Source organism: Bufo gargarizans, chromosome 7 (assembly GCF_014858855.1).
Source record: "Bufo gargarizans isolate SCDJY-AF-19 chromosome 7, ASM1485885v1, whole genome shotgun sequence".
Lineage (NCBI taxonomy): Eukaryota > Metazoa > Chordata > Amphibia > Anura > Bufonidae > Bufo > Bufo gargarizans.
In genome coordinates this window covers 45,300,061-45,317,388 of record NC_058086.1, presented here as the reverse complement: position 1 = coordinate 45,317,388, position 17,328 = coordinate 45,300,061, and the positions used below count along the sequence as shown (strand labels likewise).

At 47.6% G+C, this 17,328-nt stretch overlaps 1 protein-coding gene across 2 annotated transcripts in view; it reads left to right on the top strand.

Moving 5' to 3' along the window:
- Positions 1-15,765, top strand: part of EFCAB7 (EF-hand calcium binding domain 7) — a 38,482-nt gene extending 22,717 nt beyond the window's left edge. For both annotated transcript variants that reach the window (XM_044300724.1, XM_044300723.1), the window contains exons 10-14: positions 4,050-4,183; positions 5,933-6,081; positions 6,176-6,385; positions 8,501-8,608; positions 15,557-15,765. In XM_044300724.1, coding sequence (XP_044156659.1) covers positions 4,050-4,183; positions 5,933-6,081; positions 6,176-6,385; positions 8,501-8,608; positions 15,557-15,631 — 676 coding nt within the window. In that variant the 3' untranslated portion in view covers positions 15,632-15,765. The remainder of the gene's footprint in view (positions 1-4,049; positions 4,184-5,932; positions 6,082-6,175; positions 6,386-8,500; positions 8,609-15,556) is intronic.
- The last annotated feature ends 1,563 nt before the right edge of the window (positions 15,766-17,328 follow it).

Here is a 17,328-nt window from a genome sequence, read left to right as displayed (position 1 = left end):
GAGTCGGACTGGAGCTCTCTGCCCTTTACCAATCCAGCCACGGGCCCATCCATCTGGCCCATCAAGACTCACTCTCATTTCATCAGTCCATAAAACCTTAGAAAAATCAGTCTTGAGATATTTCTTGGCCCAGTCTTGACGTTTCAGCTTGTGTGTCTTGTTCAGTGGTGGTCGTCTTTCAGCCTTTCTTACCTTGGCCATGTCTCTGAGTATTGCACACCTTGTGCTTTTGGGCATTCCAGTGATGTTGCAGCTCTGAAATATGGCCAAACTGGTGGCAAGTGGCATCTTGGCAGCTGCACGCTTGACTTTTCTCAGTTCATGGGCAGTTATTTTGCGCCTTGGTTTTTCCACACGCTTCTTGCGACCCTGTTGACTATTTTTGAATGAAACGCTTGATTGTTCGATGATCACGCTTCAGAAGCTTTGCAATTTTAAGAGTGCTGCATCCCTCTGCAAGATATCTCACTATTTTTGACTTTTCTGAGCCTGTCAAGTCCTTCTTTTGGAAGTTGCCTAATAATTATGCACACCTGATATAGGGTGTTGATGTCATTAGACCACACCCCTTCTCATTACAGAGATGCACATCACCTAATATGCTTAATTGGTAGTAGGCTTTCGAGCCTATACAGCTTGGAGTAAGACAACATGCATAAAGAGGATGATGTGGTCAAAATACTCATTTGCCTAATAATTCTGCACGTAGTGTAGGTATAAGCTTGGATTGGATCACAGGATCTCTCAGTAATACAATTAAAGGAGGCGTCTACCCTCAGTTTCTCTTTTTCATTGCCAAGATCGGCGTACAAAAATATATTGACTACAGAATACGTTTTTAAAACATAAGGACACTGTCATTTATTTTTTTAAAGTCTCAGATACCGACGACCACATCAATGAATGAGCTACAATTATTAGTGTCACACTGTTCACATGGTATAGACATTAAAGGGGATGTCCGAGACTAAAAAATGTCCCCCATGTGTCCGGGCCCCTCACGCTGAATCTTCTTACCTGGCTCCCCGCTCCCTGCGCCGCTCCTGGTCCCCGCACCGCCGCAGCTGCTTCTCCCCGTGCACGTTTGAAAACATCGTCGGGGGGGCCTCCCTAGCATTGCGGGTGATGATAGGGAGGCTCGTCCCCGTCACCGGCTGCTGTCCCCCCAAACACCAGATGTTTTCATCCGCGCACTGGGAGAAGCAGCGGCGGCGGTGTGGGGACCAGGAGCGGCGCGGGGAGCCAGGTAAGGCTCCATTTAGACATCCGTACAATTATGCAGAACGGGTGCGGACCCATTCATTTTCTATGGGGACGGAATGGATGCGGAGAGCACACTATGTGCTCTCCGCATCCGCATTTCCGGAGAGCGCCCCCGATCTTCTGGTCCGCAGCTCCGGAAAAAAATAGAACATGTTCTATTCTTTTCCGCAATTACGGACAAGAAGAGGCAGTTCTATGGGGGGTGCCGGCTGGGTGTATTGCGGATCCGCAATGCACTACGGACGTGTGAATTGACCCTAAGAAGATTCAGTGTGAGGGGCCCAGGCATCGGATAACCCCTTTAAAAGGGGGCCTGATAAATGAGGCCCAGAGCCTTGCAGGGCTCGCTCAGATGAATGTAACGATGCCTTTCACTGTTCTGGGGGGAAAAAAAACGTTTAATCTATATGCAAATAAGCAGTTAAGTGCACTGAGGGCGGGCCCAAGATAATCTGTGCACCCTTGCTCCTCCTGCCTCCCCTGCCAGCCCCTCCCTCTCCTTTCACAGCAGATGACATGAACCTTGAAGGATAGCGAGGAAGCAGGACCATAGGTCCCATAACATGGGGCCATAGGATAGGCCACCAGTATCTCATCGATGGGGGATCCAACACAAGCGTCACTCCGACCGATCCACTGTTAGCAGCAGTAAAAAGTGTACTGCGTTGGAACACAGCGCCATACCCTTTGTAGTGGCCGATCTCAGGTACTACGGTTGTATTAAATGGGAGCTGAACCACTACACCAAGCATGTCAAACTCAAAGGCTAACATGGGCCAAAAAAACTAAATTTAAGTTTATGTGGGCCGCATAAAAAAAAAACGCCTGGCCGTGCGGAGGCGTGTGGATCCGTCCAGACTTACAATGGAAGTCAATGGGGACGGATCCGTTTGAAGATGACACAATATGGCTCAATCTTCAAACGGATCCGTCCCCCATTGACTTTCAATGTAAAAGTCTGGACGGATCCGTCTGAGGCTACTTTCACAGTTAGAATTTTTTTTACAATATAATGCAGACGGATCCGTTCTGAATGGATCCACCGTCTGCATTATATGAGCGGATCCGTCTCAGACGGATCCGCTCTGAACGCAAGTGTGAAAGTAGCCTTAGGGGCGAGAACCTGGGATCTTTCATCCCTTGTCCTATTCAGCTCTATCAGGGTGAATAGGACTTCACACTGTCCCTGCTGCTCTGTGCCTTGTGCACACAGCATCAGGGATGTTACCATGGCAACCAGGGCTTCTGTAGCGTCCTGGCTGCCATGGTAACTGATCGGAGCCCCAGGCTTACACAGCTGGGGCTCCGATCAGAAGCTGCCACTGCACCACCAATGAGGGGGAGGGGAGAGGTCCCTGTGGCCACTGCCACCAATGATTTCAATACTGGGGGGGTTGAGAGGGGCTGGCGCACTGTGCCACCAATGATTTTAATGGGATGGGGGGGTTGAGGGGGGGGGCACAGTGCACCACCAATGATAAATTACCCCTTTATACAGGAGGCGGGTACTGGCAGATCAGCAGTTAACCCCTCAGGTGCGGCACCTAAGGGGTTAACTGCCTCTGATCGCAGCTCCCTGTCAGGGGCAGGGTGCCGGCAATGCGATTCTGCTGCCGGCACCCGCCTCCTGTATTGTGTTAAACTACTTTCACTATCAGGCCACACAGAGCGGCGCCCAGCGATGTCTCAGCACTCACCATTAGTCCTGGGCGCCGCTCGTTCGACTGCAGTGCTCCATTACTGTCTCCTCTCCTGCTCCACATGCTGCTGATTACTATCGGAGCGATGGGAGGAGACATCAGCTTCACTAGTGGGCGTTCCTTCTTCCTGGCTGTAGCGCTGTCCAATCGCAGCGCAGGGAGAAGGAACGCCCACTAGTGAAGCTGATGTCTCCTCCCATCGCTCCGATAGTAAGCAGCATGTGGAGCAGGAGAGGAGACAGTAATGGGGCACTGCGGGCGAACGGAGCGGCACCCAGGACTAATGGTGAGTGCTGGGCGCCGCTCTGTGTGGAAATAGTCCAATCATTGGTGGCGCAGTGCGCCCCCCCTCCTCCTCTATTCTCATTGGTGGCGCAGTGCGCCCGCCCCTCCTCCCCCCTCTATTCTCATTGGTGGCGCAGTGCGCCCGCCCCTCCTCCCCCCCCCCCCTCTCTTCTCATTGGTGGCAGCGGCAGCGGCAGCAGCACAGGGGGAGGGAGGACAGCTTCCTTCTCCCCGTGCTGCTGAGAGAACATGAGCGCGCCGATAGCAGCTCGCTCATGTTCAGAAATACTTGCCGGGCCGCAAAAATATTCATTGCGGGCCGCATGCGGCCCGCGGGCCGCATGTTTGACACCCATGCACTACACAATGGATGGCGCTTTATGCTTCTGGCTCCATCCACTGCGCTGTCTCTGGGTGTCGGACCCCCACGGATCTGATATTGATGACCTGTCCTATGCATACGTTTTCAAAGGGATTATCAAGTGGATGTGCTCAGGCTGCAATACCAAGCACGGCCACTATCCAGTGGACAGCGCTGTGCTTGGTAATCTGCCCCAAGGCCTCCTCAAAGAGCTGATCGGCGGGGGTGCCAGGAGTCGATCTGAGGATAGGTCGTCAAAATGTAAATTCCAGAGAAGCGCTTAAGAACAGGGCAGTCCTCCGCCTGATGTGGTTGATAACAGAGAGCATTCAGTTGCACCACAAATGGAAAGATTATTGCAGAAATTTCCGGAAGTCGCCCTTTTCTGTGTAACGGCGTGAAATAATGGCTTCTCGTCTTCCTCCTCGCCCACATTTCAGATCCGCTCTGTCAGACGTGTTTGACATCATTGATTTAGACGGCAACGGGTTCCTGAGCCTGGAGGAATATAATTTCTTTGAGTTGCGGAACAGCGGTGAGAAGTGCGATGACGACGCCTGGGAGGTTTGTAAAGGTGCGGCCGCATTAGTTTGTATTTTGCGCGCGTCGCCTCCATCTTGCCAGCAGTTGTCTCCTTTATATTAATGAAGTCACTTAATACAGTTGTTTAACAGGAAAAAGTGTGTTATTGGGAGATAATTTGGAAGAGATTTAAATATGTCGCCCTATCCTGCTGATAATACATGCTATATTACACGCTGTAAAAAGTCCACTAATTCTGAGCCAAACATTTGCATTTTTATGGTTTCTATTAAGAATGCATTAGAACTGAATTACTTTTCTTTTAACCTTTCTGCAAGATGGTGAAAAAAAAAGCCTCTGGCATAAAGGCCGCGCGCGGGTAGCATTTATTATCATATGACCTTAATATCACCCGCTAACAGCACGGCTCTATCCATGGACGGTGCGGAAAAAACGTAACCTCATTTACTCGTTATTAATTCCGCTGTTCATCGGAAATATGCAGATGAAATGATAGGAAAGTGTCAGAGTCCCTCCTGGTGGAGACGTGCGGAGCGTCAGGGGACTGTGCACCAAGAGAGGCTGCACCACTGAGTCCTGTTTTTAATGTATTGGATAAAGCTATAGAGAAAAACGCCTCAGAGCTGCAATCACTATTCTGCTAGTGGAATCGCTGTGCACATAAATATATTTCTGCACCAGTAAGATAGTGAGTGCAGCTCTGGAGCATAATACAGGATGTAACTCAGGATCAGTACAGGATAAGTAATGTATGTACACAGTGACTGCACCAGCAGAATAGTGAGTGCAGCTCTGGAGTATAATACAGGATGTAACTCAGGATCAGTACAGGATAAGTAATGTATGTACACAGTGATCCACTAGCAGAATAGTGAGTGCAGCTCTGGAGTATAATACAGGATGTAACTCAGGATCCGTACAGGATAAGTAATGTATGTACACAGTGACTGCACCAGCAGAATAGTGAGTGCAGCTCTGGAGTATAATACAGGATGTAACTCGGGATCCGTACAGGATAAGTAATGTATGTACACAGTGACTGCACCAGCAGAATAGTGAGTGCAGCTGTGGAGTATAATACAGGATGTAACTCGGGATCAGTACAGGATAAGTAATGTAATGTATGTACACAGTGACTCCACCAGCAGAATAGTGAGTGCAGCTGTGGAGTATAATACAGGATGTAACTCAGGATCAGTACACGATAAGTAATGTAATGTACACAGTGACTGCACCTGCAGAATAGTGAGTGCAGCTCTGGAGTATAATACAGGATGTAACTCAGGATCAGAACAGGATAAGTAATGTATATACACAGTGACTGCACCAGCAGAATAGTGAGTGCAGCTCTGGAGTATAATACAGGATGTAACTCAGGATCAGTACAGGATAAGTAATGTAATGTATGTACACAGTGACTGCACCAGCAGAATAGTGAGTGCAGCTCTGGAGTATAATACAGGATGTAACTCAGGATCAGTACACGATAAGTAATGTAATGTATGTACACAGTGACTGCACCAGCAGAATAGTGAGTGCAGCTCTGGAGTATAATACAGGATGTAACTCAGGATCAGTACAGGATAAGTAATGTATGTACACAGTGACTGCACCAGCAGAATAGTGAGTGCAGCTCTGGAGTATAGTACAGGATGTAACTCAGGATCAGTACAGGATAAGTAATGTAATGTATGTACACAGTGACTGCACCAGCAGAATAGTGAGTGCAGCTCTGGAGTATAATGCAGCCAGTATCATTTATATCTTTTGTATTATACAGACAACTTTGAAACCAAGAATAATGAATTAACAAGAAAGGGCTTTATGGATCTGAATCTAATGGAGGCCAATGACCGCGAAGGAGACCCCAGTGACCTGTGGGTGACGTTGCAGTCCATGGGCTATAACAAAGCCCTGGAAATGACAGAGGTAATTATTTGCATGTGACGCTCGGTCCAGGGGAGGGGAATACTTTTATATCATGTCTGTGTTTGCTATGACATGCCTTTATCGTGTACCGCAGGCCTGTCCTTTTATAATGGATGTTTATGCGGAGAAGAGTAAACCTAAGATGAAAGCTGTGAGCCTGGAGTCCAGCAGTCGTCTTCTGCAGAAGGTGCTGTGCCGATCAGTGATTCTTAAGGGGGAGGCAAATCCGATGGATGGATGTGCACACGTCATCATCTACACCTATAAGAATGACGCCCGCATCACTTCTGTTATAGAGAATAAGGTGTGTAAGCCGAGTGATTACCGCACACACGGAGACAGCAGATTTATCCTAAGGATCGGAGGGTCACCGTCCTCTGACCAGAAAGTAATGACACATCAGCCATAACATTATAACCAGGGGCAGATTGGCCATAGACCCTACAGGGAAATTTCCCGGTGGGCCGATGCCTAGGGGGCCACTCAAGCCCTCTTGATGGCCGCAGGCCAGGTACATAATGATCTGATGCTTAACGGCTGCAGGTGCCCTCCTGAACGGTATTACCGTCCTCATGACAATGATACTGTGGTTGGAATGGCAGTATTTTGTGCTGTCCTGTGGTATTTGGTTCTGCTGGGGCGGTGTTCTGTGCAGGCCCGCCTACTTCAGTTGTCCCCTCCTACTTGTTTTGGTCTGTCTTCTGTCAATTTGAACCCACCTACAACATGGGGCCACTTTTAGTTTTTTTTTCCAGGGCCATTTTAAAGGGATTCTGTCACCTCCCCTCAGCCAAAAAACGATTTAAAAGCAGCCATGCAGCACAGCTTACCTGGATTAGGCTGTGCTGTTTAATCTTGAAATCCGTCCAGCAGTTACTTTAAAAAACGACTTTGATCAATAAGGAAATGCGTCCTGAAGGTGCCCAGAGGGGCGTTTTTTTCTTCTGAGAGAGCCCAGTCCCGCCCCTTTTTCAGTGCCCAGCCCGCCTTCCTTGTATTTTCTAACTGCCGCCCCCAGCCTGCCACAGCCTCCCCTTCCTCTCCTCCCCCTCCCTCACGCCGAACGAAGTCTCGCACAGGCGCAGTACCCACTGAGGGCTGCGCCTGTGCGATCATCAGGAGACTGAGGGCGGCAGCTTCATCTTCGTCACTGGGCATGCGCCGAGCCCAGTGACGTCCGATGCTCGCTCTTCCCTCAGTCAGCAGGGAAGAGCGAGCATCGGACGTCACTGGGCTCGGCGCATGCCCAGTGACGAAGATGAAGCTGCCGCCCTCAGTCTCCTGATGATCGCACAGGCGCAGCCCTCAGTGGGTACTGCGCCTGTGCGAGACTTCGTTCGGCGTGAGGGAGGGGGAGGAGAGGCAGGAGAGGCTGTGGCAGGCTGGGGGCGGCAGTTAGAAAATACAAGGAAGGCGGGCTGGGCACTGAAAGAGGGGCGGTACTGGGCTCACTAGGAAGAAAAAAACGCCCCTCTGGGCACCTTCAGGACGCATTTCCTTATTGATCAAAGTCGTTTTTTAAAGTAACTGCTGGACGGATTTCAAGATTAAACAGCACAGCTTAATCCAGGTAAGCTGTGCTGCATGGCTGCTTTTAAATCGTTTTTTGGCTGAGGGGAGGTGACAGAATCCCTTTAAGTTCCCAGTCAGCCCCTGATTATAACACCCTACCTAATATTGTGTATCCTACCCTTATACCCTAAACCCTTCGAGGCCCGGACTGCACCGACCTGAGGTGTCCTGTGGTATCCGGCACGTTAGCAGCAGATCCTGTACGTTGCTCGGCGCGGCCTCCATGGATCGGACTTGTTTCTCCAGCGCATCCCACAGATGACGATTGGATTGAGATCTGGGAATCTGGAGGCGTCATCACCTTCATCTCTCTGTCATGTTCCTCATTCCTGGGCAGTTTCTGCAGTGAGGCCGGGGCATTATCCTGCTGAAAGAGGACACTGCCATTATGGGGTACATGTCACATTGCCATAATACCAGGAGACAAGGTTTCCAGCAGAACATTGCCCAAAGCCTCACACTGCCTCCGCCGGCTTGTCCTCTTTCCATAGTGCACCCGGCCGTCCACGTGATGTAAATCATGATTCGTAAGGCCATGCTTCCTCCTTCCATTGATCCATGGTGCAGTTTAGATGCTCATGGCCCTGTTGTAGGGACTTATGGCATGGGCCATGTCAGAGTCGCTCAGATCCTTGCGCTTCCTCATTTTTCCTGCTTCCAACATCATCTGCCTTTTTTTTGCTGCTGAATCTATCCCTCCCCAGAACGGCGCCATTGTCACAAGATGCTCAGTGGTGCACCCCGGGCTTATATGTTATGGCTGATGGGTGGTGTAGTTGCAGTATAGAAGTGATGTGGTATCGGGAGATCTGCATGACACACCATGACTCTGCTTTTCTCTTCCCAGTCTGATAAGAAGATTGTGCTGCAGGTCAATAACGATCAGAACAAGAACTGTATCAGCAGCCGAGGAATGAGCGTGTTTGCTGTAGAAGTGCCAGGAAAATCAACCACGGTAAAAGAACCTGACAATCCTTGCAGAAAGCTGGCACAGGCTCTGCATGCATGTACGGGCAGTCCCTGCTGGCGATGGGCTGGTCCAGCTACACAATGCATTGAATAGAGGAGCTTTAAATGGAGTTCTGTACTGTTAACCCATTGCACTCAAAGAAATAATCAAAATGCATTTTGCAACTTGTCTATGTGCTCCCCGGGGACAGGGATCCTGGTGCTATTGCCGCCTCTGACAGTATTACTACTATGTGATTGCATTTACCAAAAAATATCCATTTCTATCTACACCTCTGTACTGCTCCAGTGCACAAGATCTCATCTCAGAAGCCCCAGAGACATAAAGTGTAAATGTGCAGAAAGCACAGAGCCCTGCCATATTACAGAGGTGCAGTGATAGAGAAGGCTAATGGATGGAGGCAAACTAGATATGCTGCTCAGTATGGATCCTATACCAGGTGACATCATCATATACAGTGACCGATGATGTCATCAGGCCAGGTACAACTCTTCGGCTTTATCCTTAGAATCTACAGCAGTAAGTGTAATAGTAATAACCCTACGGGACATAGCCTGAGTGGCCATATCATGACGAGCATAGTCGTGCAGGGAAAGCAGCAGCGGCGGAGATCACAGCAACTTCTGATCTCTGCCATTTAACTCTTTAAATGCGTTGATCAGTGCTGACTGCAGCATTCAAAGGCAGGGACCCCTTCCCACTTTCGATCATATTGCAGGGATTTCCATATGTTAGGGTATATATAGGCCATCTGCCTGCGTAGAATTAGTATATAGATGTATGGCGGTACATTATAGTTAAAAACATGAATATTAGAATTACAGTAAAAACTTCCCCATTGAGATAAAAAAAAAATTGCGGTGAATGGGTCCGCGATCCGTGATGCGGGATGCACATGGCCAGTGCCCGTGTATTGTGGACCCGCTGTACGTTTGTGTGCATGTAGCCTTAAAAAGAAAAAAAATCATTAAAAAAATCCAACACAAAGGCATATTTTTGCATGAGATAAAAAAAAGGAAAAAGAAAAGATTAGCTGCAACAGATAATTATTATTATTTTTTCCATTTTTGCAATAAAATTTACTATAAATTACGTGCAAATGTAGTTGTACCAAATCATCAAGCACGGCTCGTCTAGCAAAAAACAAAGCCCCACACAGAAGCATCAAATTAAAAAAATGATTATGACCTTCGGATTGCAAAGAGGAACAATACAAATACTGTCCCAGACCCAAGGGGTTAATAATGTGATGGCAGTTCATGATGTTAATGGTTATGTTCAGCAAAGCTCTTGTTTTGGGGCGCCCCCCTCTCCCCACATCCTCCTGCCTCCACTCTGTGGTTTCCAGGAATGTAGCAGAACTGCCGCCCCCTGTAAACAGATGGGAGGAATTACAGCCGCGTTACCCGCTTGTTCCACGTTCTCCGGGGCTGTAATTTTCTGCGCTATTGGGGTTTAAGGTCGGAGATAAAAAGTTGTAGATGATAATAATATACAGGATCATTAAAATACAGATGACGAGCGGATTGTTACCTCATGATGTGATGGATGCTCTTCAGTATATGTCATGTAATCTGAGACTGGAGGGAGCAGAAAGACCCCCGGGGACCCTCCGTGGCCTCCTGCTGTGCAGACATACCTTCCTGCTATATGGCGATACGTGTGGGGCCCTGGTCCTTGCCTCCCATTTGTCTTGGGTGATATATTTTTATGCATTTATTTTTTTTTTTTTATCCGTTTGTGCCTTTTTATTTATTTAGGCCGCGTTTGTATGTTTTTGTTATTGGCGTACAGACTTCTAGAGTTGAGTATTTTTCCTTAGCTGTAGTCTTCCATTATTGATTTTTGGGGGGAGGGGGTGGATTTTGGGCTTATTATAGCCCACATATGTGCTTTGGCTCATTTTTAATGTTTTCAATTCTATGCTGCTTTGTATCAGTAAGTGCTGTCGTAGTTTTCAGACTATAAGACATACTTTTTACCCCCCCCCCCCCCCCCCCAAAATAGAGGCTGCGGCCTTTCCCTCCTCTCCCCCGGTTCAGCTTGCTGTGTACGGGGAGCGCTCTCCTGCCTGCTTTACACTGTAGGCCCTGTGACTGACGTCTGCGGCCGCCCGCAGACTAGACTAGGCGCTCCGAGAGGGAGCCCACGAGCTGAACGGACAGCACCAGGCTATACTGTCCCCGAGTCTGTAATATATACAGTCCTTGACCAGGTGATGCATGCGGGCAGGCTGAACACATACTAGTGCCTAGGAAATAAAAACTAGTGATCTGGACTCCTTATCTGCAGGACTACTCGTCTACTACTGCAGATAATAGTCCAAGATTGCAGTGGCAGATTCCCTTTAACCACTTCAGCCCCGCTAGGTGAAACCCCCTTCATGACCAGAGCACTTTTTACACTTCGGCACTACACTACTTTCACCGTTTATCGCTCGGTCATGCAACTTACCACCCAAATGAATTTTACCTCCTTTTCTTCTCACTAATGGAGCTTTCATTTGGTGGTATTTTATTGCCGCTGACATTTTTACTTTTTTTGTTATTAATCAAAATGTAACGATTTTTTTGCAAAAAAATGACATTTTTCACTTTCAGCTGTAAAATTTTGCAAAAAAAACGACATCCATATATACATGTCTTTGATAAAAAAAAAATGTTTGGGCAAAAAAAAAATGGTTTGGGTAAAAGTTATAGCATTTACAAACTATGGTACAAAAATGTGAATTTCCGCTTTTTGAAACAGCTCTGACTTTCTGAGCACCTGTCATGATTCCTGAGGTTCTACAATGCCCAAACAGTAGAAAACCCCCACAAATGACCCCATTTCGGAAAGTAGACACCCTAAGGTATTCGCTGATGGGCATAGTGAGTTCATAGAACTTTTTATTTTTTGTCACAAGTTAGCAGAAAATGATGATGATTTTTTTTTTTCTTACAAAGTCTCATATTCCACTAACTTGCGACAAAAAATAAAAAATTCTAGGAACTCGCCATGCCCCTCACGGAATACCTTGGGGTGTCTTCTTTCCAAAATGGGGTCACTTGTGGGGTAGTTATACTGCCCTGGCAATTTAGGGGCCCAAATGTGTAAGAAGTACCTTGCAATCAAAATGTGTAAAAAATGGCCTGCAAAATCTGAAAGGTGCACTTTGGAATATGTGGCCCTTTGCCCACCTTGGCAGCAAAAAAGTGTAACACATCTGGTATCGCCGTACTCAGGAGAAGTTGGGGAATGTGTTTTGGGGTGTCATTTTACATATACCCATGCTGGATTAGAGAAATATCTTGGCAAAAGACAACTTTTCCCATTTTTTTATACAAAGTTGGCATTTGACCAAGATATTTTTCTCACCCAGCATGGGTATATGTAAAATGACACCCCAAAACACATTCCCCAACTTCTCCTGAGTACGACGATACCAGATGTGCGACACTTTTTTGCTGCCAAGGTGGGCAAAGGGGCACATATTCCAAAGTGCACCTTTCGGATTTCACCGGTCATTTTTTACACATTTTGATTGCAAAGTTCTTCTCACACATTTGGGCCCCTAAATTGCCAGGGCAGTATAACTACCCCACAAGTGACCCCATTTTGGAAAGAAGACACCCCAAGGTATTCCGTGAGGGGCATGGCGAGTTCCTAGAATCTTTTATTTTTTGTCGCAAGTTAGTGGAATATGAGACTTTGTAAGGAAAAAAGAAAAAAAAAGAAAAATCATCATTTTCTGCTAACTTGTGACAAAAAATAAAAAATTCTAGGAACTCGCCGTGCCCCTCACGGAATACCTTGGGGTGTCTTCTTTCCAAAATGGGGTCACTTGTGGGGTAGTTATACTGCCCTGGCAATTTAGGGGCCCAAATGTGTAAGAAGTACCTTGCAATCAAAATCTGTAAAAAATGGCCGGTGAAATCCGAAAGGTGCACTTTGGAATATGTGCCCCTTTGCCCACCTTGGCATCAAAAAAGTGTCACACATGTGGTATCGCCGTACTCAGGAGAAGTTGGGGAATGTGTTTTGGGGTGTCATTTTACATATAACCATGCTGGGTGAGAGCAATATCTTGGCAAAAGACAACTTTTCCTATTTTTTTATACAAAGTTGGCATTTGACCAAGATATTTTTCTCACCCAGCATGGGTATATGTAAAATGACACCCCAAAACACATTCCCCAACTTCTCCTGAGTACGGCGATACCAGATGTGTGACACTTTTTTGCAGCCTAGATGCGCAAAGGGGCCCAAATTCCTTTTAGGAGGGCATTTTTAGACATTTGGATCCCAGACTTCTTCTCACACTTTCGGGCCCCTAAAAAGCCAGGGCAGTATAAATACCCCACATGTGACCCCACTTTGGAAAGAAGACACCCCAAGGTATTCAATGAGGGGCCTGGCGAGTTCCTAGAAATTTTTTATTTTTTGCATAAGTTAGCGGAAATTGATTTTTTTGGGTTTTTTTCTCACAAAGTCTCACTTTCCGCTAACTTAGGACAAAAATTTCAATCTTTCATGGACTCAATATGCCCCTCAGCGAATACCTTGGGGTGTCTTCTTTCCGAAATGGGGTCACATGTGGGGTATTTATACTGCCCTGGCTTTTTAGGGGCCCTAAAGCGTGAGAAGAAGTCTGGAATATAAATGTCTAAAAATGTTTACGCATTTGGATTCCGTGAGGGGTACGGTGAGTTCATGGGAGATTTTATTTTTTGACACAAGTTAGTGGAATATGAGACTTAGTAAGAAAAAACAAAAACAAAAACAAACAAAAAATTTCCGCTAACTTGTGCCCAAAAAAATGTCTGAATGGAGCCTTACAGGGGGGGGGGGGGGGTGATCAATGACAGGGGGGGTGATCAATGACAGGGGGGTGATCAATGACAGGGAGGTGATCAATGACAGGGGGGTGATCACCCATATAGACTCCCGGATCACCCCCCTGTCATTGATCACCCCCCTGGTAAGGCTCCATTCAGACGTCCGTATAATTTTTACGGATCCATGGATCGGATCCGCAAAACTCATGCGGACGTCTGAATGGAGCCTTACAGGGGGGTTATCAATGACAGGGGGTGATCAGGGTGATCACCCCCCTGTCACTGATCACCCCCCCTGTAAGGCTCCATTCAGACATCCGCATGATTTTTTACGGATCCATGGATCGGATCCACAAAACACATGCGGACGTCTGAATGGAGCCTTACAGGGGGGTTATCAATGACAGGGGGTGATCAGGGTGATCACCCCCCTGTCACTGATCACCCCCCCTGTAAGGCTCCATTCAGACATCCGCATGATTTTTTACGGATCCATGGATACATGGATCGGATCCACAAAACGCATGCGGACGTCTGAATGGAGCCTTACAGGGGGGTTATCAATGACAGGGGGTGATCAGGGTGATCACCCCCCTGTCACTGATCACCCCCCCTGTAAGGCTCCATTCAGACATCCGCATGATTTTTTACGGATCCATGGATACATGGATCGAATCCACAAAACACATGCGGACGTCTGAATGGAGCCTTACAGGGGGGTGATCAATGACAGGGGGTGATCAGGGTGATCACCCCCCTGTCACTGATCACCCCCCCTGTAAGGCTCCATTCAGACATCCGCATGATTTTTACGGATCCATGGATACATGGATCGGATCCACAAAACACATGCGGACGTCTGAATGGAGCCTTACAGGGGGGTGATCAATGACAGGGGGGTGATCAGGGAGTGTATATGGGTGATCACCCGCCTGTCATTGATCACCCCCTGTAAGGCTCCATTCAGACGTCCGCATGTGTTTTGCGGATCCGATCCATGTATCCATGGATCCGTAAAAATCATGCGGACGTCTGAATGGAGCCTTACAGGGGGGTGATCAATGACAGGGGGTGATCAGGGAGTGTATATGGGTGATCACCCGCCTGTCATTGATCACCCCCCTGTAAGGCTCCATTCAGACGTCCGCATGTGTTTTGCGGATCCGATCCATGTATCCATGGATCCGTAAAAATCATGCGGACGTCTGAATGGAGCCTTACAGGGGGGTGATCAATGACAGGGGGGTGATCAATGACAGGGGGTGATCAGGGAGTGTATATGGGTGATCACCCGCCTGTCATTGATCACCCCCCTGTAAGGCTCCATTTAGACGTCCGTATGCGTTTTGCGGAACCGATCCATGTATCCGTGGATCCGTAAAAATCATACGGACGTCTGAACGGAGCCTGACAGGGGAGTGATCAATGACAGGGCGGTGATCAATGACAGGGGGGTGATCAGGGAGTTTATATGGGGTGATCAGGGGTTTATAAGGGGTTTATAAGGGGTTAATAAGTGACGGGGGGGGGGTGTAGTGTAGTGTGGTGTTTGGTGCGACTGTACTGACCTACCTGAGTCCTCTGGTGGTCGATCCTAACAAAAGGGACCACCAGAGGACCAGGTAGGAGGTATATTAGACACTGTTATGAAAACAGCGTCTAATATACCTGTTAGGGGTTAAAAAATTCGGATCTCCAGCCTGCCAGCGAGCGATCGCCGCTGGCAGGCTGGAGATCCACTCGCTTACCTTCCGTTCCTGTGAGCGCGCGCGCCTGTGTGCGCGCGTTCACAGGAAATCCCGGCCCTCGCGAGATGACGCGTATATGCGTGACTCTGCGCAGGGCTGCCACCTCCGGACCGCACATCTGCGTTAGGCGGTCCGGAGGTGGTTAAAGAGCAATTCTCCCGTGCTCACCGCCGCCCCCTGCTGAGGAGTGCAAGAAGGGAAGTGACAAACAAGTTAAACTTTTCAAGCCAGTTTAGCAATGGATGTGACAAAGGATACAGAAACTCTGTCCATGAAGCTTTGACCTGCCTGGTCGGCCGTTCGGTGACATCACACAGTCCGAAGGGAACTAAACTGCGTGAACTAACACCATCTCTTTCCATCTGCAGGTGTCGCAGCATGTCATGGCCGTCAACGAGAAGCAGGAGTGGGTATATCACTGCGTGCAGAACGTCCTCTCGTGAAGAGCACCGACAGATGGGTGCCGCCGACGCGGAGAAGAAATGATATTAATGTTTTTATTTTCGTTGATTTGAATTAATAAGAAAGTGCCAAATTTTCCTAATTAGGTGTTAATAAATATTTATTTTGTCAAAAAGTAGAATTAGTCAGAACTTACATTAAAGGGGAACTCCCACCATACTTTGGATCATTCCCACACCCCCTACTGTCGCCCACGTTACTACATTTCCTTTCATGCCACCTAACATACCTTTAAGAAGAGAGTAATCCAACTTCTTTCACGGTCTGCAGACAGTAACTATATGTCCTCCTATTAGGAGGTGTGGACATATATCAATCACGTATTATTGTTATATAGATCATTCCAAATGGTGAGAAGGATGCCGGAGAGACCGGCACAGGAGAGGCACGAGACTGTTCTGCGCAGCAGCGTGCCGCGTGTTGCAGGCAGTATGTACAGTATGGAGCACAGAAGGCTTAGGCTACAAAAATTTTAAAGTAAAGGATAGTAAAAAGCTACGAGTTTTCCCGGTGCCAAGGTTTATATCCTGTTTATAGGTTTCCGATTGGGGGGAGGGGGTCTCCGCTCACGTCAATGTTCTGTTTAATATAATGGAGTGACTTCGTGTAGCCACCTCCAAGCCAGTGATGGGGACTATATCTATAAAATGGCTGGTCACAATATTTTGCAAGTATTTTTACTCATTCCTTTTACATACATATATATAAAAAACATTTAATATACCAATAAATCATAAATAGGTTAATAGAACTGGTCCCTTTATAATGCGGAGCTCACGCATAAAAATTAAGAGAGTCAAAAATGTGTTTTTTTTCCACTTGTGTTTGGGCGTGTGGTCCCACGTTTGATGATTTAGGCTGAGTTCACACGGGCGAGATTTCCGCGCGGGTGCAATGCGTGAGGTGAACGCATAGCACCCGCACTGAATCCGGACCTATTCATTTCTATGGGGCTGTGCACATGAGCTGTGATTTTCACGCATCACTTGTGCGTTGCGTGAAAATTGCAGCATGTTCTATGTTGTGCGTTTATCACGCAACGCAGGCCCCATAGAAGTGAATGGGGCTGAGTGAAAATCGCAAGCATCCGCAAGCAAGTGCGTTTTCGGTGCGATTTTCACGCATGGTTGCTAAGATGACAGTCTATTCACTGTATTATTTTCCCTTATAACATGGTTATAAGGGAAAATAATAGTATTCCCTAATACAGAATGCTTAGTAGGTGGTCAATTGAGGGTTAAAAAATATAAAATAATTAACTCACCTTCTCCTCTTGATCGCGTAGCTGCCGGTCTCTTCTTACCTCTTTAAGCATGAGCTGCCGGCTAAAGGACCTGTGGTGGCGTCATATCACATGGTCCAATCACATGAGCTGCTGACAGCATGTATTACTGTAGTGCAGCGGCTGCATGAAGCGCACGGCGTCATAGCAACCAATGACCCCGTGCACTCATGCTGTCAGCAGGAATCCCGGCCGGGTTTCCACAGCCCGCTCTCGGCCGCGGAACACGGACGTGTGCATGAGGCCTAATTCTGAAGTTTTCTAACATTTGTGACTTTTTCCCGACCTATTTATGTAGGTGCGCCTTTTTTTTGCGCCAGAATTTGTTACAAAAACTGTCTACTTTCGTCTCCCCCCCCAGGGTTGGCATCTGTTTTCAGTGGTGAAGTGCGACCT